The 21168-nt window shown below is 50.7% G+C and overlaps 6 protein-coding genes across 6 annotated transcripts; 3 read left to right on the plus strand and 3 right to left on the minus strand.

Annotated features, from left to right (window-relative positions):
• Positions 1–1436: 1436 nt before the first annotated feature.
• On the plus strand, positions 1437–2611 carry BDR25DRAFT_340456 (uncharacterized protein; the record flags this gene model as incomplete). The annotated part of the gene is made up of 2 exons (XM_033693504.1): positions 1437–1733; positions 1785–2611. Exons 1-2 carry the CDS (start codon positions 1637–1639, stop codon positions 2609–2611), a joined length of 924 nt encoding a protein of 307 aa, XP_033551549.1. The 5' UTR covers positions 1437–1636.
• Positions 2612–4700: 2089 nt separating this feature from the next.
• Positions 4701–5584, minus strand: BDR25DRAFT_311147 (uncharacterized protein; the record flags this gene model as incomplete). The annotated part of the gene is made up of 2 exons (XM_033691216.1): positions 4701–4895; positions 5372–5584. The coding sequence occupies 2 exons, from the start codon at positions 5582–5584 to the stop codon at positions 4701–4703; spliced, it is 408 nt and encodes a 135-aa protein (XP_033551550.1).
• An 840-nt stretch (positions 5585–6424) lies between these two features.
• BDR25DRAFT_340457 (uncharacterized protein) lies at positions 6425–10833 on the plus strand (the record flags this gene model as incomplete). Its single annotated transcript, XM_033693505.1, has 2 exons — positions 6425–6639; positions 6703–10833. The coding sequence occupies 2 exons, from the start codon at positions 6425–6427 to the stop codon at positions 10454–10456; spliced, it is 3969 nt and encodes a 1322-aa protein (XP_033551551.1). The 3' UTR covers positions 10457–10833.
• A 616-nt stretch (positions 10834–11449) lies between these two features.
• Positions 11450–12441, minus strand: BDR25DRAFT_311149 (uncharacterized protein; the record flags this gene model as incomplete). Its single annotated transcript, XM_033691217.1, has 3 exons — positions 11450–11911; positions 12036–12136; positions 12225–12441. 3 exons carry the CDS (start codon positions 12439–12441, stop codon positions 11450–11452), a joined length of 780 nt encoding a protein of 259 aa, XP_033551552.1.
• Positions 12442–12853: 412 nt separating this feature from the next.
• Positions 12854–13708, plus strand: BDR25DRAFT_351238 (uncharacterized protein; the record flags this gene model as incomplete). Its single annotated transcript, XM_033694822.1, has 7 exons — positions 12854–12909; positions 12939–13027; positions 13090–13177; positions 13234–13261; positions 13296–13345; positions 13412–13582; positions 13621–13708. The coding sequence occupies 7 exons, from the start codon at positions 12854–12856 to the stop codon at positions 13706–13708; spliced, it is 570 nt and encodes a 189-aa protein (XP_033551553.1).
• Positions 13709–13851: 143 nt separating this feature from the next.
• Positions 13852–18936, minus strand: BDR25DRAFT_111401 (uncharacterized protein). The gene is made up of 2 exons (XM_033683576.1): positions 14961–18936; positions 13852–14910 (listed from the first exon to the last, which is right to left on the minus strand). The coding sequence occupies exons 1-2, from the start codon at positions 18841–18843 to the stop codon at positions 14144–14146; spliced, it is 4650 nt and encodes a 1549-aa protein (XP_033551554.1). The 5' UTR covers positions 18844–18936; the 3' UTR covers positions 13852–14143.
• Between the last annotated feature and the right edge of the window lie 2232 nt (positions 18937–21168).

A 21168-nucleotide genomic window follows, 5' to 3' on the forward strand; every position in this document is an offset into this window, starting at 1 on the left:
GAACATGTGGCGGCGTAGATAATGCGCATAGAGGGTGGGCAGTGGACATGGGTGGGAGGTGGTACCCTTTTTTATTCGAGAGCTTGAATCCGGCGTCTCGTTTAAGCGAACTGAAGCAGCAAGGTCCTTGGGCATTCTCCCCGATACGACTGAGCCCGCATCCACAGATTATCCAGAGTTAGGGGGACTGCCAGAAGAAGAGCCTTTTATGCCCAGCACCTTAAATGCAGGGGAGGGGGAGGGGTGGCATAAGAGGCAGTAAAAGAAGCAGTAGGAGCAGCAGCAGAAGAAGAGGAAGCAGAGAACCTCCAGAAATCTAAACGGCTAGCGAGCACGCAGCCGAATGGAGTAGTTCTAGGTTTCTATGAAAGCGTTTAGATCTAATCACGAGTCTATAAGCCAGTATCAATAGGAACGAAAATGGAATCAATCTGTCAGTCGTCAGCACCCGGACTATGCGTAATTACTGGTGGGAACATTCCAGCTCTTCTCCCACATAGTAGCCAAAGTGCCCTCTCCGAACAGCCTCATGGCCTCTCTGTTTGGGTAACTATGCTCCTAATAGACTTAATTCCTTGCAGCAACAAATGTAACACCCGTCTAGATCGGAACTCACCGCTCGACAATGTGAAGACTAGGGGTTGAGTCACATGCTGGATTGCCGCATGCAAATGGCCAACAGGCTGGATGTTATGCTCCCAGATAAACTAAGAGGTGTTGAGTAGGGCTCGGTCACTAACCAAGAACTAAATAGGTGGCATCAGTGATAGATTTGTGGGTGACCTTTTCACGTCAAGTCAAGCCAGATGTTTGAAGCTGAAGGCCATCTAAAGCTTCTCGATATCTCATCTTATTTACTGGATGCTTAATATGTTAATAATATGAAAAATGCTCGGTTTACCAAAAGGCATGCATCTTATCTGCTTGCTGTTGAGAAGAATCAAGGAAGACCACTTCTCTTATCGTACAAGGCAGCAACTAGATCGTATTGACAACCCTATGCTCCAGATATAACAATAGTGCACCTTGTCCTTCCGCATAGGCTCTAATAAAGGACCCTGATAAAGGATTAGGAACCCATCACGAATTTCAATTTCAAGCCACACTCGAGATGGCCCGGAGATTAGTATAAAAGATTTTGAGGAAGTGCTGTTATTTGTAGGCGTGAGAGCTTAGGGTTGAGCAGGATCGAATGTTGAAGAAACCCGCATGCAAAAATAATAGACGAAATAAGACGAAGTAATGGTAGTAATCATCGTAAGGGTATTGGACAGTACCTGAATGATTCAGCTTGGTGTTCCTCTGATGTGAATCTGCGGGGCATTGCGGGGTTTATCCTCAATCACCACCTGACTTTCAGGGTAGGGAGATTCAAATACTTCCAAGGTCGTCCTAGGATCTTATGCATAGCTTCGGCATCTTACTCGCAAATCACAAACTTTCCCTAGGTAGCGATCTAAGAATGGTAGTGGTGGATACGAACCTGGAAACCGCTACTAGTTAAGTTGTGCCCCCTGCGGACTGCAATTTTGTGACGCGACTCTTCTTCCTCAAACACACTTCAACAACAACCTAAGAATTAGGTCCCGAACACTTCCTACCCTCACGTTACAATATATCGCCCCAAACCACTGCCATGGTAAAATTCCCAAAACCATCAGTAGCAAAACGTGAGAGCACGTATAGCTCCCTACGAACTCGTCGTACCAAACGCGCTAAATCCTCCTCTGCCAGTAAGTTCGCGACTCCCTCTTCCCGGTATGGCACAATAGCTAACCTAGAAGTCCTTCCATTCCGATTCCTAGACCTTCCACGAGAGCTCCGCGACCAAATCTACGCCGAGGTATGGGAAGATTCTGAAGCGCTCCAAGTCGTGTACAATGGAATTATTTTCGAGGCCAACCACTGTTCCCCTACAGCCCCACCAGATACTATAAGCAGGAACTGGAGCCGTCGTGATATGTGGCTCTTGGCAAACAAGCAGATTTTACGAGAAGGCATCGAGACGTTCCAACGAGACGCCTACTATGTTTGTTACATGCAATCAGCCCGGAAGCCTAATTTCAGCCAATGGAATTTACGACCACTGTTAAACCCATCTGCAGGAAAGAGCCTCGACCTCTTCGGTCTCATCAAAGAAGAAACCATGCGCGAACTCGACACGACGTTTGGCTACCACCTCCGCAACGACGGTCGCAGCGTCGAAGGCCGTCTTGAACTCTTCGAAGGGGACATCAAAGCCCTCCAGAATCTCCGAGCTGTGATAGGCCCTGCGTCTAGCTTGCAGGAACTCTGCATCCGCATCGACGTGTCAAAATACTACCGATTAGAGGTTGATGAAGGGTGTGTTCCTATCTCGACCGATCTCCGGCCCTTGGAACTTCTTAATACGGCGACGAATTTACGGCAGGTGCATGTTTGGATGAGTACGCGCATGAGATTTCTCCCACGTCCGATGCATTATATTCATAGTGATACTTTGACGATTATTGGAGCGGAGATCGCGAGGGTTGGGAAGGTGTTGGTCGGAGAGGGGTCGGTTACACAGTTGGTCTCGACGGTGCTGTCGAATACACAGCAAAAGTGGAAGTACGAGATTCGACGAGCTTGAGATAGGAGTGGATAAAATATAGAATAATCGCAATTAGCCATAATCAATAGATTAGATCCCGATTTCTATGACGAAATATATGTGCTCCAACTCCATATGTCTTATTTTACAGCCTCGAGGACTCGAAAATGGGGATTCTTTGCACGTCCGGACCTTTTCGTAGAACAAGCCGATACGTTCCTGGGTGGGCGCTCTCGAGATAGATTTAATTCTGTGTTTTGAATGTGGCTTTTCCAAATAAGGGAGTAATGAACTTATTTGAAATGTTGCCAATCGCCCCTTGTCCTGCTCTCATTCCGCGGAACTGAAATGTAGTCGAAGTTCTAGATGCTATCATTAAGAAAAGAACTTGAAAAGTGTCACGGCGGTGCATCCCTTAAATTATCATTGCTTCCACGATGGAAAGATAATTCACAATTTTTGTATGTGGGGGGGGGGAGTGCACATTCGGAATACTCCCTTGGACTGGCGGGATACGAAGGAGCTAAAGAGGCACAGGTGGACGCAATTTTGAAAGAATTGTATCATGGCTAACTCGCTGACATTTTGATTGGTTAGATGACTTGGCACATCCTGCGGGGAGAAAGTTGTTTAGAGGGGGATGTGAAGACAAAGTGGAATGGAACACGGGCCGAGTGGAAAATTAAGGGAAGTACCTGGTCCGCGGTCTGTAGACTGTGCCGGCCTCAGAGACAATCAACTGGATCCCCGAAGTAAGGGTCAAACAGACGACCACCTTGAAACACCACAACACTCCACTTGCCCAACACCTATAATCCGAGCCTTGTCTGTGTTGTTCTTATACCCACACTTACAGACAGCTTCTCCGTGCGCAGAGGGCTGAGATGAGTGCCTCACCTCACCGCTTAAGTCCTGTCACCCGCTCCCACTGCTACACCATGCTTGACGCCCTGAGTGCTCCAAATATGTTTCCCTAGGCAAAAGCAGCGGGGCTCAATATTTGCTGTAAAGGAGCCACACCTCATGGCCATCGATTTACTTGAAGAAGATATCCTTAACCTGTAGGTATAAGGCCCTGTTTATAGTACCAAATTGCTAGCCCTGTAGACAACTATTTAGATAAACAAACAAAAAATTGGAGCTCATATGGATTGTTATACCAAGTCAATGCCTTTCATATCCGCCAATGTTAGAACGAAATCTCTAGTGCTTGATTGATGCCTCGTAAAGATATCGCGATTACCACGACACACAATGTTTGTGACCAAGGTGGCATCTCAAGGAGACTCCAGCTGAGAGTTTTGAGTAATGTTCTATCGTTTTCTCTTGTTTCATGTACACAAACATGAGTGGCCCCGAGCAAGTTCAGGAAACTGCCGGGCAGTTGTCGCTGCCCAGGGAACGAGTTCTTGTTCGATCTGCCGTCTGACTCTATCGTGGTTGAAGGAACGGTTGAAGAGCAGCGCCTAGACAGGAATAAAAGCTTGCCCTTTGCGTGATTTTTCTTACAACCATCCAGACCTTGGATTTGGAGAGTTTAGAACGAGTGAAAATTGGCATCTTGCAGTCCATAAAACTTTAAGCACTTATATGAGATGGATACGGCGGTTGAGGGCATTTGTTAGTGCCTCCGATACACTATTACAGTCGGCTTCGGTTACTGAGGCTCTCCCCAAGAGAAGGTCGAATATCGGGGTGCTAAGCGTCGGCTGTATACCCACCTAGTCCCTTGGGGATCAGTCGTAGAGCAAATTGTGGCTAGACATACTGGTCGAGTCTCTTCGGTGGATAAATCCCGCAATGCTTTTGCGGTACTGGTAACTCCCTCCTCTTCCTCATTATCTATTGACGCTCCTGAACAAGAATGTGTGTTAGCATGATGTATAGTTTCCAGATTGGTAGGCTTCGGGGAAACCAACGTTTTACCAATGTTAGTTGAGAATTTTTGTTGATATTTATTGCTTCACCTGCACTTTTCCTCGCCTAGCTGCCTCGTGATAGTGAAGGTGTTTTAACCCTTGAACGGATATTAGAACCCTCTGGAAGGACTGAAGCGTTGCTGCCCACATCCTGAACGGTCGTCTGCTGAGACTCAATCCAGCATTCGCAGGTCACCAACTTGAAGCCTTCAAAAACTGGCTTTCCACTTCCGAATCTCTTCCTTGGACATTGCGGCCAAGATCTCGTCCATTTTGCGCCGAATCCTCTTATCGGTGGCTTTAGTGCCGAGGCCCCGTTTCACAATCGCCAAGGCATGGTAAGCAAAAAGGTCAACCTTGGTCTCGAAGTGAGAAGGGAGGTCGTCCGCATCCAATAAATCAAGCTGTATATCTCAGCGCAGACTCCTCGACACCGTATATATCGTCTTTGCAGTTGGTCCCTCTACATTAGCGGAAACCCGCTCATCATTTTGAAGGTCTTGCTGCTCGGATTCTGGCTTAGTCTTCTAAACAGGAATATCTTCCTCTTCTGGGTAATGTTCATCCCCTTGGAGTTCCGTTGCCTCATTAGTGTTATTTCGATACTCCATGATAACATCTTCACGTATTGCTGAGTGTAATCTAGATCTAGCGCGGCCTGTCACTCATGGGGGTGAATACAGTTGTGGTGTCGCCCTCATGGTTGAGAGGACCTTCATTTGGTAGGCTGAGCCTAGTCCCATTCACTAACAATTTGGCGTTATCCTCAGCAAGCTTGTTCTGCTGTTGCACGAAACCGGCCATCATGTCTTTCGACGCGATGGCCGTACTTTTTACCGTGAAGCCTATGGCTGGCCGCAACCACGGATGCAATACCCACCTCAATTTTCTCGGGGGTCTCCATATACCCAGCCAGTATCCAAGCCAGCTGATGAATCATCTCCGATCGGAAGAGATCTGACATCTGCGATATTTTCTTCTCCGTCGCCCCTGCCTCGCTCATGTGTGGCTGGATCACATTGAGACCGATCTTTTTCGGAAAGCCATCTGGAAAGCATATCTTGATTAGGTCCCGAACAGACTCTTTGAACATGGGATCACTGGGATCCAAGAGGCAAGCTAGCTTGATGCCAAAGTTCTAGGTTTTTACGTCCTGGGGATCGGCATTGTCTCTAATCGCAGGGACATAAAGGCTCAAGTCTTTGTGGAAGATGGATTTGGCTTGCAAGATGGGATGCTTCAAATCCGCTGTTTCCAATTTACCTGTTGATATGGTTCGGGAGCGCTTCGTACGGGTCTCAGAGGAGCCCGGAGACCCACGTCGTTCCTGAATTAACGCGTCAGTCGTGAATCAATTTGTACCCAGGAAAACTTGTGTACTACCCTCCTCTTGTGAGAGTTCCCTTCCATCGCTATAGCTGGCGGTTTAGTGGCCGTGAGACTAGCGTGAGAGGTAGGAAGGCGATCAGGTTTTCGTTGCTGTACCAATTGCGTAGGCTAACCGAATTGGTGACTGCAGGTGAAGTGAAAGAGGCAGTCGCGACTTTCTCAACGCGTTGTACCGGAAATAAGGCTCTAAGTCCGATTTGTCGTAGCGCGCTATCACGTGTATCTAACCCTCCCCACCTGTTGAACCCTTCAACGGGTATGTAATAAGCAGATGAGGGAACAAGGTTTGTACGACTCGCCCACTTTGCACCCTGAGGCCGTCCAACCCACCGCACACATTAAAAGGCGAGGCCTTACCACTTTGACGAGTGCATCGTCAATTTGGAGGGGAAGCATTGCCAAGCCTACGGGAAGCTCCGGCCAATAAAGCTTCACCTCAAGTTTCTCGCAACCAGACGCTCCAAGTCGAACTTCCGTAACACGCGACTCCCACTATGATCCTGCGCCCCACAATCACACACCCTGCCGCTATTCTGTCGCGAACATGTCGGCAACATATCCTACTAGAATACGACTGACTGTCGAAATCCTTCCCCTCCATCCCTCAGATTCAAATGGACCACGTCGAGCTGCCACCCTCGCAGCGTTCCGGGGAAGGAGGATTGCGCTGCCCGTTCAATTGGAGGACACCTTCGACAAAGTATGGAACTTGATTGAGGAGAGGTACAAACGGAACTATCTGACTCCGGCGCAAGCGTCGTGAGTTTCCCCTCTTGCGGCTCCGTCGCGTATCAGATCGACGTGTACTGATGGCGGTTGTAGGAATTTCACAATAAAACGGTTGCTGGACTTCGACGACTGCGAAATAGAGATGAGCGACACTGTCGGCTCCATTTATGAGACCGTTACTGAGTTGGAGAAACGTAAGGTCAAGGTTGTTCCAAGCTTCATCGATCGCGACTTCTCCGTAGCCATCGCATCGAACGTTGTGCCTGAAAACACCCTTAAGCGCTTGCGAGAAATTGAAGAGCTGAATGCAGGAAATAAGAGAAGGCGATTGGAAGAACTTCCACACGACAACGAGGACTTGGATCGCACGCGAGATCGGCCCGTCCCTTCTACCGAGTCCGACGAAAGCAGGGAAATCCATACTGGGGACAACGCTGCTCAGACAGCATGCAGTGGAGAAGAGCAGTGGAGATCCGCATCGGCCAGTTCTATTATATATGTACAGGATTCGCAGACCGGACTCCCAAAATTCCAGCCCGACCCGAAGATCGAATCTCCAGAGTTAGGCGCTCAGTCGGTCCGCACTATTCCCGAGTCAGATGAGGAATCAATTCATAGCCCTAGGCGTGTTGATGTGGGTACACCTTCTACAGACAGACATCCGTTTAAGAAGCCCTTACAACCTGCATCAAAAATGGCGCACAACAACCCCCGCCGTCGTTCTGAATCACGCCAAGAGTCCTCCGTGGAATCATTCCATAAGCCGCGTGAACAGAACAGATCACCAGAGCTACAACATGAGGATAATGAGCAGATTACTCAAGAGGTGGATGTGAATGTGGAAGATAGTCAAACCTTAGATGAGCTGGAGCCTTTTATATCTCTAGAGGATGATCTCCCTCACAAGACTCCTTACAATAAGTCAGCGAAGCGGCTCAAAACATATGGCGGTCGATTCCCACGGACACCTAGGCTCCTCCAAGAAGAGATGCATCCCTTCAAAAAGCTTCGATCCACCTCAACAGAGGCACACAAAAAAGGAAGTAACTCTTTAGGGGCACAAAAGAACCTATCCGCCAAATCTCGTTCTTTTCAACGACCGAAACCGGACGAGATCGTGTCCACTCCAGAAGTGAACGGCGGCGTAGCAGCTTACGGAGAAGACTCTCCGATTTTTGCGTCAAAAGTGCTTGCTTCTAAGCGAGGGTCCCGTCTAGCTCGAAAGGAAAGCCCAGCCCTTGAGGCTGGCCAAGATACGGGCAACACGTATGTGACGCCTGGGAACAGCCAAGTAGCGAAATCTACTAGGCCATTAAGTTTGAAGAAGCCCCCTCAGGTGTTCTGCAAGATGCTCAAGCCAGGTACTAGTCCGAAGAAAATCATCGGAACCGATTCGGCTCTGCCGACGTCTAACGAACTTGACGAGGTGGAATCAGTGACCAACCCCACACCTCGACACGGCCTTAGAAAATCTGCCATAGGACTATCAGAATCTGGTGAAAAGTATAGCACACCTACACCATCTACTGTCAACGACACTTCGCATACTCGGATCTCTTCGAACGCGTTGGCTAAGGTTGACGCGCTGAAAGAAAAATTAGCCAAGCGGAGAGTGTCCCCAAAGGTTGTCATCCCATCAAAAAAGCCAACTCCTGCTTCTGTTGATCAACCTCCCGAGACGGATGGTCCGCAACAGAACTTAAAGTCTCGAAATGGAGAAAGTGACGCTTATAAATATGGTAGTGCAGGGAAAGCTTCGGCCAGCCTCACAATGTCGAAGAAAACAGCATCAAAAGCGCCAAGGCCGTCCACGATATATGGTATTTCTACAGATATACTGCCACGTGGAATGTCCGAAACGTCAGAAACAAGACCTACGCCAGCCAAGAGCGAAGTCCCTCTCCCCACAAACGTAAGACATCTCGCTAGAGATGGGGTTAGGAGTTTGGTTAGTGCAGAAGCCGTGGCAAAGAAACCTGAAAAGACTAAGAAGCCGATATCAACCACGCCAGTACCCGTACCAACAGTCGAAACGAGTATCAGCAACTTGGTACGAAGCATGTCTGAATCATCCACCTCGCGAGCTACGCCAACGAGGAGTGAGGTACCAGTTACTAGTAAAGCCAAGCATCCCAATATAAACGGAAATGACGTGCATGGGTTGTCCCAGAAACTCTCTTGTTCGGATGTTTCGAAGGGTCGAAGGGTAATGAGCGAAGTCCCTTTGCCCGAAAATGTCAGACATCTCGTGGGGAACTCGCAGCCTAAGCCTGCATCTGAAGAGCCTGAATCAAAGGCAACCAAACGCCGGTGTCGCCAATTACAAAATGGCATGACGGACTCAGCGTCATCCGCCCCTGAACTTAAGTTGCCTGAACACCGTGGCCTCCTACAGAGGAGTGCCATAGAGGAGTCAATATCCCTAGCGTCAAAAGCAAACGCTACAAAAGCACGCGGCGTGGCGCAAAAGAATGCGGGGACAATCTCGACCATAGCGCCTAAGGCACGTCGACAAAGTTTTCTTCAATTTCCTCCAGAAGAACGTCCAAAGAAGGTAGCCGAACCATACCCTCAATCAGCACCAAAGCCCACCACTACCGCGGAAGACGCTATATCGATTTCTAGTACGAAGTCGGACACTTCTTATGAATCAACTGAAGATGAGGTGCCTAGTGGATTGACAACCAACGGTAGAGGGAAGCTACAAAATCTTGATGGACCTGCCAGCGAACCGGTATCACTGTCAGCAGCGGCTCATGCCCATCAGGAGAATGGAGTCATTCATGGCGGTGACGAGGTTCTGCCTAACGCAGATATAAACATACATGAGGTACTTGCAGCAGGAGAGCCAGAGGCAAACGAGGATGTTTCAAAATCAGCGCCATGGGCCGCGAACTCGTGGAATTTTGGAGCAGTCCAGCAGGATGAGAATAGTAATAAGAACATCGACGAGGATGCCGCGTCAACTTCCAGCTCCAAATCCCACTCCCAATCAGCATCAACGAACCCATCCGAAGCTAACTCAAATACTGGATCCATATCGAAATCAAGATCCGCTTCCCGCGTGACATCGACGAGGTCTTCGCCCGCAGTAGCCCGTACACCAGCTCGTTTTCTCACTCACACCCCAACGCCAGAATCAGAAGGATCGAGCAGTGGAGACGAAGACATCGCGCCAAGTCCTAAATACACAAATATTGATGGCGAAGAAGGCGATAGCGAAAGCTCGGCCAGTGACAGTGACAGTGGCAGCGATAGCGACAGCGATATGGAGATGGCAGACTCTGATGTCGACGCCGGTGCAGATCCCAATACCACAGCAGGCGCCGTACCTCCATCCTCTCCTCCACCAATGCCCGAACAGACCCGAGTTCCTATCCCGAGTCCGCCAAAGACCCAGAACCAAAGCCAAAGCCAACGAACAATCCTGCCTTCACAATCCCTTCCCCGGCTCTCACAAATCCCGCACTCCCAAGTACCTCTCCCTGCCAACGTCCGCTCCCCAGCCCCAACCCCAGTTCCAGCTTCCACTATAGCAGTCCACACCTCACACTTTGCCCAACCACCATCCGCCTCCCGCGTTCGCCCCCCCAACGCCCGTTTCCCCAGTCTTCGTCAACAAATCACCGAAGCTAGATCGACGCCACAGGCAAGCTTGCCAAGTAAGGTGTTTGACCCTCGGACTCACAGTTTTGGGAAGCTGGTGAAGGCGAAAGCGCAGGGGAAGAAGGGGAAGGTGTTTGAGGTTAGTGAGAGCGAGAGCGATGATGAGAGTGAAAGTAGTAGTAGTGAAGATGACGGGGTGAAGAGTAAGAAGAAGAATAGTGCGGGATGTTCGGTTGTTTGAACTTGAGGGTGTTGACAGTCTGTGTCGTGCGTGTATATTTGGGGGAGTCGTCGGGGTTTGAAAATCCTACCGTGTGAAGGTATCAGTCTTTCTCCCTCTTTTCTCAAAAGATTTTCCTCGACCTCGTACTGCATGCATATTTTGGTTGGGATTAACATTGGCGTTGTCATTGATGCTGGTTGTTTAACTGTGTCCGCCGCCGCCGCAACTCTAAGGCCCATCCAGTCCCGCACTTTCTCGACCATACTCATACCGTGTATAGTTATTCCATTCCATCATGCTTCTAGCGATCGGTGATATTGGCGATGGAGTCCAGGTCTAGCTACAAAGGGGGGTTAGCCTTCGTCATGTCCTTCGGTGAATTATTTCATCCTTCCGGGCTTTGTATTTCGCTAAAGAATCAAATACAGTTAATTTTCTGAGACTTAGGGATTGTGGATTTGAGGATACGGGATGAGATGAAATGAATAAAACACGTAAGTGGGCTTTGTTGATGTTTGCGTTGGGTGCATGCTTTCGATAGTGATGCGTTTGTTGTCCTATGGATGATGGGTCGGTCTGTCGTGCAACTGGAATTCTGAGGGGGGCGTATCTCGGATGTTATTGACTCAGTGTAGCATTGGTCTTAGATAGGGTTATAACATGCCTATTTTAAACAGTTTCCTCTCCATGCCTTGCTCTTGACATATGGGAGAGGAGCGCTCGGCTTGGTTGGAAGGATTCTATTAGTTTCTACCATAGAAACATATCTGGCACAGGCGCTTCAACACCCCTTCCGCTACCTGGGACCAAAACACAGGGAATGCAAAGGCAGGCGAGTATCCAGCCCAAACTTTCGAGCACTACTCAAACTCCCACACCTCCTTCCGCTGATGAACAACACCCTCAGATTTCCCACATTCCTCCGTAAACACCGAAAACGTGCGTTCGACGCGGATCTCCGGTACACCGTGCAGTCCCAGCCCATCGAGCGTCTACTCGTTGTTAACAGAATCAAATGGTTTGCGGAGGAGGGCTCTTTGGCGGCCATGCGTAGGGGTCCAGCGTGCTTGCCTGGGGTGAAACTGGGGGTGGAACCGAAGCCGGAGGAGTAGGTGGGTTCTGTACGGACGAGGCGCTGTTGGTGCTTGGCGGATTAGTCCCGGTTGGCGTTGGTCGACGTGAATTGGTCGTCGAGGGGCCCTTGAGCGTCATGTCCATTAGTTCGACGCCGTTGGAGGGAGGTTGCTGGTGGACTAGCGTTACGGGTTCGGGAGGTAGTTGACCGTGCTGGTCTTCAGAGTACTTAGATTCTTTCTCTGCTCGGATGAGGCCGGGGAGGGGACAACAGAAGGATGTGTAGCAATCTTTTAGACCGTTGCCTTTGAGGTGGTATTCTCTTCGGACTTGGGCGTATTGGATTGTCTGTGGGATCCCGAAGCAGCAGAAGGTACTGGAGGCGAGGCATATCCAGCACTGTTGAGTATATTAGAAAAACCAACTACAAATTTTGCAAGAAGCCGAGAGGGCTGGAGGGGAGGGGCTGCATAGGAAATGTGCAATAAACCCAGCTTGAGGGGCGAACATCTCGTTGACTGACAGATAAATTGTTCCAGGGCTTATAACCGTCCATGTTTTCGTGATGAACGCGATGGGACGTCCTACCAAATACGACACAAGGGCACCAGAAAGCCTCGCAAACTGTGAATCGATACCTATCAGTACATGCATTCAATTATATGACAAACTCGACTGCGCGGGGTGAGAGCGACGAAAGTGAGAGACTTACACAGACTAAAGGGACAGCAGCATCCCAAGAGTGCATGCTTCCACCCATGAGGTTGGTCACCTGCAGCGTCCTGGACGGCCACAATAGTGTGTTTGTCCCTCCACCACTGATTTCGGGCTTCTGCGAAGCTAATGTGGACCTTCTTTCCAGGGGCTGCAGATGGCTGGTTCGCGTTTCCAGCGCTCACAATAACAGTGTTCTCTGGTTGGATAGACATGCTGAATAGCAATGGGCTGGGTATTGCAGTTGGATATATTGATGAACGTTTGTGATGATGTGGCTCGATTGAGTGGTGATGATGTTATGTCGAAAAGTCTATAATCAAAGTCGTGAGTGCATGGAGAGGCAACCTAAAGAGTCTTCGTTAGAGACAGAAGGAGTGACGGCGGGAATAACAGCGGGTAGAATAGCGACTGCCTACCGCATGCTTCCGGCTCTAGTAGAGGGACTGAGTTACTTCCTCATACTATTTCCACCCAAAGCCTGGGATCTGCCCCCGCTGGCCGCAAACTGTAGGGACAGATTTAAAAAAAATTGTTGGAATCGCACGCAACCGTGAGCATGCGAGGAGGCATCCTGTGCACCTTCTAGAGAGAAAGCGAATTAGTACGGTAAAGGCCTGGTTCTGGATGTCGATTGAACTTGATGAGTATCGAGAAATGTATTGTGGTACGCTCCCTAGCGAGTGCAACAAACACAGGCTCGAGGACATAGCTCTAACGCATCTCATCCTACTGAATGGCACCTGACTATTGTGAGGTCTCTGCTGGAATCTTTTGTTGGGGCCAGGGAGGCTGTCAACAGTATGCAAGATTTTGTTTTAAGTCATAACTACCGCGACTGTGTTCCATGTTAGGTGAGTGAGCCTATGATCGACGTCGCTGGTACCTCCTACCGACATGGATGCCTGGGCTTCGAAATTCTACTCCAGGGCATTTGTTGAAATCTCCATTGTGATCGACTTTGCTGAATCTTCGCTATGTATTACAGGCTAAGGAGGGGATGAAAGTAAGAATGGGAAGAGAGAGAGCGTAGCGGTGGATAATATCGCTGTTCCCTGAGCATCAGTAGAAAAATCGTCTCACTGCATCTGATGATCAGCCCTATGAAGCTCTACTTATGTTTCTCAGGCATACAGTATGAACTAAGCTAGAGCACGGCTTCTGTACCGTCGTTCTCCCTCTCAGACACCTCAGAATGTGGTGGCACAAGCGAGACCAACCCAACCTTAAGTGCAACTTCAATTATATTCAATCCACAAAAAATGGCTACCGATATTGCCTTCGCCATATCAATCCCAGTTCAATCCAATCATATCGCAACCAAACCATCATGAACCAGAAACGCAAAATCCTGCAGTGAGGAAAGCCTTGCTTTGCACCAACCAACACACGAGAGTAAAGGCAAGGGGGAATCTTAGCGAGTGCATGCTACAAGAAAACGGAAAACCTGCCAAAACAGAAGTGCCCCCGAACCAGCCTTAGACCAAGCAGACGAGGGCGGGTATGCCAGAAGAGGATAAAAAAACATGGTCGTAGTCCTCAGGGCCCTAAATCCAAGGCCCTAAAGAGTTTAGCGCCGAAACGCCGAGTATGAAAAAGCGCTAGATGGTATAACGCTGACTGCAAATATTACTTTATACATGGCCTACTCGATGGAGCAGAACAACATATCGGTAAAAGCCCGAAGAGCCAGCCCAGGGTTTTACCAGAATTAGGAACAAATATTAAGGAGAAGGTATATGTCGTAAGTACCGAACATGCCCAGTATGAGCTGTGAAGGTACGTGGCTTGGAAGACAAAATGTGGTCATCAGTCTTAGTAGGTATGAATTGGGTGCGGCACAGCGTCTTTGTCATTCGTTCGTTGATGGGAGACATTATTGAAAATATCGAGGTCGGATGTTGTTTGCGGAGGTCTTCAATCGAACATACTCTCTTCTTGAACCATACGCGGATCTTTTCGGGCATCGTCTCGTATACGAGGATTTGAACCCTGTCTCTGACCGTTGAGGCCCATGTTCATTAGAAGCATGCCGCTTTCTCTTCGTCTCTGTTTTGCTTCTCTTGAGCTGCCAGGTTGCAGAGCACCATTCAGGCTACCAAAGCCTTCGCTCTGCGCTGGTTGTGGATAAAGGGGAGCATCATAGCTGGGATGCATTGGAATGAACCCAGTATCGTAACCGGCATATTGTGGTTGCTGGGGTTGTTGATGGTGTTGCGACGGAGGTTGCAGCTGTTGCTGAGAGGAATTTGGGCCCATCGGGAAACTGCTCGGTGGTTGGAAAGCATGGTGTGTTTGAGGCTGGAGAGGCTGGAATGATGTTTCGTTGTAAGCGGGTGTCGGAATGTCCGAGAACATCTGGCGACGAGGCGAACGAATAGCTTCAGATCCCAAAGGAGGGGTGCTGACATGTATTTCGTGAATGGGTGAATTTGCTTCGTCGAGTGGTGTGCCAAAGATGTCAGTGAAGTCCGTTAAGAACATCGATATCAGCGGAGCCGGGATGTTTAGGGTGGGAGCAAACACGATCCCGACGTTCCTCACCGTCATCTTATTTACATCTGCGTTATCGATGATGTCGATGAGGAAACCCGACACAGCCTGGAGGAGCTCGAAATTGACTCTTGGTAGCCTATGCACGAGCACATTGAATGTCTGGATCTTTTTCTCACGTTCGTCCATATCTATGTCATATGTTAGCGAATGCTGTGGGAGGCGGTTTTCTAGCACTGACCAAGGACTTTCAGGAAGTCGATATGCAACTCGCGAGTTAGAATAGAAGCTGGAAGTTCGCGCAAATACAGCTTCAAAAGCGAAGCGACAGCGTGGACATCGTAGTATTGTCCGTCGAGAAGCTTGACATCGACTTCATTGTTGAAGCGATCGCGAAGACCCTTGATAACAATATTCGATCCGCTGAGCCGGAAGATGCCTTCCTCCCGGAAGGCGCTCTTCGCCCTCAAGTATTCTAAACACCGGTAGACAACGGCAGGGAGCTGGGCTTTGACACCAAAGGGCTGGGAAAACTCAACGGCTTCCTGGAGTGGAATACCAAAGACGTTCCGATTCTGGAGCACCGCTCCCTGAGCCAGCTGTTGCTGCGGCGGCCCAATTTGACCTGGTCCTCCGTCGGAGGAAGCACGACCTCTAAAGCCAAAAATACTACGCTTCTTATCTTTCACAGCAGTTGGAGCTGCCAATGTCTTGTTGCCCCATATCTCAACGTTTTGAATAGGAGCGCCATTGGTTGGACCAGAAATCGAAGGGTAATGTCCGGTGCTTTCACTAGAAAACGACGAATTCTTAGGAGAGTGAGCATACGTTTCTTTGGCTTCTCGGTGGGTGGGTCCACGTATTGGGGCCTCGGCTGCCACGGTGTCATCGTAACTAAGCCCTTGAAGCCTCTCTCGTTTCTCTCGTTTCTCCCCTTCCGGACTATCTCTTTGCTTCGAACGGGATGTTTCATGTGAATGCCCCTTTGGAAAGTTTGTGCTGCGAGCGGACCCAGGCTGTGTCTCAATTGGCGAGGCTTCTTCTTGCCAGTCCACATGTTGAAGAAGAGCATCAACCCAAGCATCCCGCTCCTGATCGCTTTCAGCACAGAGAACGTGACGGACCAGGCTGGAAGAGTCTTTGCGCTTCGGCTCCAAAATAAGGAAAGCATGGCGATACTGATTGTCGTCGGAATCATCCCTCCGCTGTGGCGATTGGTTGGCCTGTTGCTGAGATTGCTTACCAATTTGCGCATTTTGCAACTTGATGGTCCCTAGGTGTGCCCCACCAACAGATTCATAATATCTGAACTCTGGGCCGTCAAGAATGAAGTATCGTGCTTTCCAGCCGCCAAAATTCTTGCCCCGCTTCGTTAGATAGCCTTCTTTTTGTTGTCTCCCTTTGGGTGCAGATGCCATTGCCACTGCAGAAGGTTCTGGAGCTAGAGTATCATCGATTTGTGCACCAATGACATCTGTCGAGAAGAATTCGCAAACCACCAGGGCGGCTTTCTCACTCATTGGTGTCTCTAGCATCATGTCGAAGTAGTGATTGAGAGCAGCCCTTCGGGCATCCATTTTGGCAGGTGCGTGGCCGCCGAACAAGGCCCTATCAGGTACCTTTCCGTGAAAGTCGCATAACGCTCTTAGTTGGTCATGGAGGGTCGGTAGTGCCACAATAGTTTTCTCAACACGCCAAAGCTGCTTCCCATCCGAGCGGGCGTAAATTGCGAGTATGAAGACAGGATCTTCCTCTTGAGGTTTTGGCGCCAAGAAGCTTAAGCGTGAGGGCCTAAGCCTGGACGAATATACCTTCACATCGATAGAGGGTAGCGCATTGGGTGGAAGTAAGAGTCCCGGGTACTGATCAGACACGAGGCCTCGATAGACATGCTCGGGGCTAGAAGGGTCACTCTGACCTACAGTACTAATATCCGTTTCGAGATTTGGTTGTGCATTGGGCGGCTTAAGGAGATCCGAGGACGAAGTTTGAGACTTTGATTGGGTAGGTGGCTCTGCTCGCGCTCCTGGAGGTGATACGTAAGACTGAGGCGTGCTAGGTGGTAGCGGAATCGGCTGTCGAGGTGTCCGCGAGTTTGGCTGCGGTGCCCCGTTGGCCGTGGATCTCGGCGACATTGGAGGAGATGCCAAGGACTGTTTCGGATTTCTTGGTACTGGCGATCCAATTGGCCTATCTCCGGGACGAGGACTCATTGGTAAGCCTGGGCTCATCAACGGTGGCGAGATTAGACCTCTCTGCGCGATCATAGAACTGTCTGAGTTGGTGGGGCTCAAAAGGGCGTTTATGGAATTTGCAGGTGGGTGGCGGGGAGAAAGTGGTAACCCAGCTTGAAGGGGGCTGAAAGGTCGTGGGGATAAGGATCCTCCGACAGATCTCTTCTCATCGGGTTGGGAATTATCCTCGGAAGTTGCCGGTACCTTGCTCTTGCTCTCGCTCTTTTTCTTTTTCGACTTGCTCCGGGCTTCATCCTCCTTAATCATCATGGCCTCCCTGATACGATCATCTTCTTCCCGGGTCTTCCTCCTGCCTCGGTCAACAATTGGAATTTCATCAACTTCTAGCGTGTCATCATAGTCCGAGTCTGAATGGTCTCCTGGGCGGGATTGGTAGAGATGTGCGCTGGTTTTCTCAGGCTTAGATAGATTGAGAGGTGCAGGTGGCGCTTTTCTGAGCGGGTGTGCAGGTCTTCCTGGAGGCGCTTCAAAACCATCACCACCAATTATAGGAGTTGCCTGCGTAAGGGACAATGATGGGGCTTTCATATGGTGATTGGGAGAGGTAGATGTGGCGTTTGATGCTTGTTGTACCATGGGCTCAGCCATCGCTGTTTGTATTGGGGTCATCTCCACGATTGGAGCACCCTCGTTCATGACAGCGTTAAGACCTAGACCTTTGTTCCCAAGGCTGAGTGGTTTGACCGAGTAATCGGTTGGTGAATTCACCGATGATGGGGGGTTCGACGCGGAAGCCGCCTCAGACGAATGCGCAGGCGAGTGCGCCAGTTGGCTTTCAGGAAACATGTGTGTCACCGTGGTGCCTTGTGACAGCGGAGAGGTTTTGTGCTCAACGGTTCTCGCGGCGGTGTTCGCCTTGGCAGAATCCTCCTGTTTCTCGCTCGGAGCTGGCGACTGACTGTGCTCGCGTTCCACAACAGAGTCGACCGTGTCTGATCTTTGTGGTGCACTGGGTAACGGCGGTACCTGATTGGCGTACTCTTTCAGTTTCTTCCGGTAACGGTCCTTATCTTTCAACGCTCGCTCCAAATCTTTGTTCAGCCCGATTATCATTGCCCGCTGTTTCTCGACTAGCCGCCAGAGCTGAGCATTGTGATTAGAAGCACTTTGCTTCTCTTTCCACATGGCAAGCATAGCAGCTTCTGGGGACCCGGCTGCGGCTGCGAGGCTTGCCATATCCGGTGGGTTCGCAGTCGTCGTATCCTGGGAGGACTTGTATGAATGTGATGTGTTGGACCGGTATGATTGGGAGGCATTGGAGGAGAGAGACGATACAGCGGAGTCTATCGAGGGATTGCGGGGTGCTGTGGGCCGGGTGTCTGGTCGGTTTGGCCGCGAGGGTGGAGGCATCGTGGCGGGAGATGAGGGAGGAGAGAGATCGGCCGAGGACAGAACGGGTGCGGAGAAGTTTCGTAGCTGGGCATACGAGGACTGCTTCCCTGGCGGGTTGTGGAGTCTGATCGCAGTGCCTGGCGGGGTTGGAGGGTACGTCTGCGTTGGCGTGGTTCCCTCAGATCGCGGATTGTTCTCTTCGGCTAGAAGGGCGTCGAGCTTCTGGCGTGGAGAGCGTGGTTCGTCTGGATAGGCCGACGAAGGAATGAACTGGGGAGAGCGCGGCGAATGGGGCTTGCCCTCGCTGCTGGCCGCTGAGAAATCGGGACTGGAGTGCTGCAACGGACTCGGTACCGGCCTGCGGCGGCTGCTGCGCGGGTCGGCGAGGTTGTTCGGGCGCGTCGTCTCGCGCAGCGTCCGAATGCTGTCCGCGAGAGACGGCGAGGGCGGCGGGAAGCGGAGTGAGGAGGGCGTGGAAGAAGTTGGAGTTGTGGTGATGGCCGGGCTGTCTGCCAGCGATGGACCATCGCACTGCATGACCGTCTCGGTTGTAATGCTGGCTTAAACAAGCTTAGCTGCGCGACAAGGGTGTCCTCTTAATTGGGGCCCCTCTGTAACAGCGTTACTGGAGGCAGGTAGGGTGGGGATGATTAGGCGTGTTTCGTAATTTTCGACCTGGGTCTGGGTGAATTGAGCTGCAGCGCGGGCAGGAGAAGGGACGGTGTCAGCACTCAGATGGACCAGCAGCAGCTCGACAGTGCGCCGCCATCAAAGAGGGCCGCGGACAGCAGATAGCACGGCTTGCAGAGGAAATAGGAGCGCAGTTCGGTGGGCGAGCTGCTAGTATTACTCGTCGCCCCACGCGCCGGCCGAGCAAGGTTCGCAGTGGGAAAAATGAGGATGTGCCGGTTGCGCCTGTGGTGTAAATTGGAAGCCCAACGCCTTTTCCCTATCTAGAAGCGAACGGACGCAGGAACCCTTCCAAGCTTCCTCTGGCCAGGCCACCTTGTGGGCCGACGAGAGTCTCCCGCCGTGTGCACTTGCGCTTTGTCTTGCGGGCTGGACGCCGCAAGTAGTGACGAGTGATGGCTCCGGCGAGGGCGCCTCTCGACGGCCATGGATGCTGTGAGGGACCACGCACACAAAGCTGAAACGCACCTCACCACCAGCTCGTCCAGCCGTGACTCTGGCGCCGTCGACCTTCTGCATGGGCGCCAAAGGGTCTCTTTGCGCGTCCCAATTGGGCGGCCCAAGCTTATGGCTTGCGACCTTGGACGTCTTCTGACTGCCACCCGTCATCACCAAGTGCTCCGCTAACTCTCCCTCGTCGACCCTTTGCTGCACACCTCATACATACGAGGAACTAGCCTCGAGCAAGTGCAGAGTCGTCAACACCGGCAGTCCAGCTCGCGTTGTTCCTCAAACTTCGTTTCACTTCATTGCTCAGAGTACTCTCTTCTACGGCAGCCAGGAGCCGCCAGTGCATGTTCCCTGCTCTCCATCACGAGCCAGCCCGCCCGAGAGAGAGATTCGCGAGCATTTGGAGGTGACGGTCCCGCAGCGCTTGGGGCGGTGAAGAAAAGGAGACACCTATCTGCGGCGGCCGGCGTCCTCATTGGACGGGTCCGGAGTTATCTCTCTTAGGAGTGCGATGCATCCAAACCAAGCATTCGCCAGAGTGCAAAGCGAAGCTTTCTTGCATGCCCGAGATGACCCCGCCTGCAGCTGGATCAACAAGTGAGAATTGGACAGCCCCGGTCGTGACGGTAATTTAAAGGCCAAGTAGCCCCTCGGCCAATAGCGTTGGGAACGAGTGAACTGTGCGCCACGACATTCTGCGTTTGAAATTCTCACCTGGGAACCACACAGGAGACGTGAAAGGACGTCGCCGTTGTTACAGACGGCTGATTTGATATCGCATTTTGGAAACAGCTCTGGGACCTGATGCTGGAGCTATCGTACGATTCTCCGCTTCCTGGCTGGAAGCATCGATGTTAATAACTCTCCCGGAGACAACTGCATTTGCGAGGCTTGAAACTTGTCCTTCTCCTTCTAATGCAGATAGCCGCCCAAGACTTCGTCGCGAGTAGGCAAGACACAACACCTTGACGGACTGCTCGCGAAGCTGCAGCTTGCTGCAAGATGTATCGTATTCCGAGCTAGCCGGCTATCCTAAAAGAGTTACAAGTCCAGATCCTCATTGAGCGCTCACCAGGGGGGACTGTGCGGATATGAGGAGTATGGCTCAACGACAAAGAGAGACATTTCTGTGCCACCGGGACTTATTCGTGGAAATGAAGGGCCACGGTTTAGACAACAGAACTTCTCCCCGCATCTTTTGATAGCGCTGCAGTCGGCGTGACAGAGGCTCAGGTTTCACTCGAGCAGCCTTCCTTTTTCCTTTGGCTTTCATTGGCTTTCAACCATTTCACCCGGCCAGGGCTGAGTCTTGCGCCTTGAGTAATTGCGCAAGCTAAAACTACTGCAGGTCCAGATTTCAATGATTTCTTTTCTTAATTTGACAATATCTGGGGAAGCACCCGAAACTTTTCTTTCAATGCTCATCCCCAATAACAGCCGTTATTAGGGCATTACCCCTGGTCCTTTCAATAATTCTCAAACACCACTCAACAACTTTCTCAAATGTTGCAGTTTCTATTCAAGATCATTTTACGTTGAGCGGCGGTTTTTAGTCCTACGTCGTCATGGACCGTTCCCATAGTATGCAGGTACGTCTTTCGCCTACCGCATAAGGAAGGAACATTGGACGGACTTGATCACCATGTGGCTTCAAGCCTTCAATCCTTCCAGGCACTGCCCCACTAACATCTCGCCAGAGCTCCTGATGGATTCTCTATCGGA

Source organism: Lindgomyces ingoldianus (genome assembly GCF_010093535.1).
Source record: "Lindgomyces ingoldianus strain ATCC 200398 unplaced genomic scaffold BDR25scaffold_6, whole genome shotgun sequence".
NCBI classification, from domain to species: domain Eukaryota; kingdom Fungi; phylum Ascomycota; class Dothideomycetes; order Pleosporales; family Lindgomycetaceae; genus Lindgomyces; species Lindgomyces ingoldianus.

Coding starts and splice junctions, on each gene's coding strand:
- BDR25DRAFT_111401 (XM_033683576.1), bottom strand. CDS start 18,843: ATGCAGTGCGATGGTCCATCGCTGGCAGACAGCCCGGCCATCACCACA. Junction 14,911..14,960: donor CGACTTCCTGAAAGTCCTTG/GTCAGTGCTAGA, acceptor CATATGACATAG/ATATGGACGAACGTGAGAAA.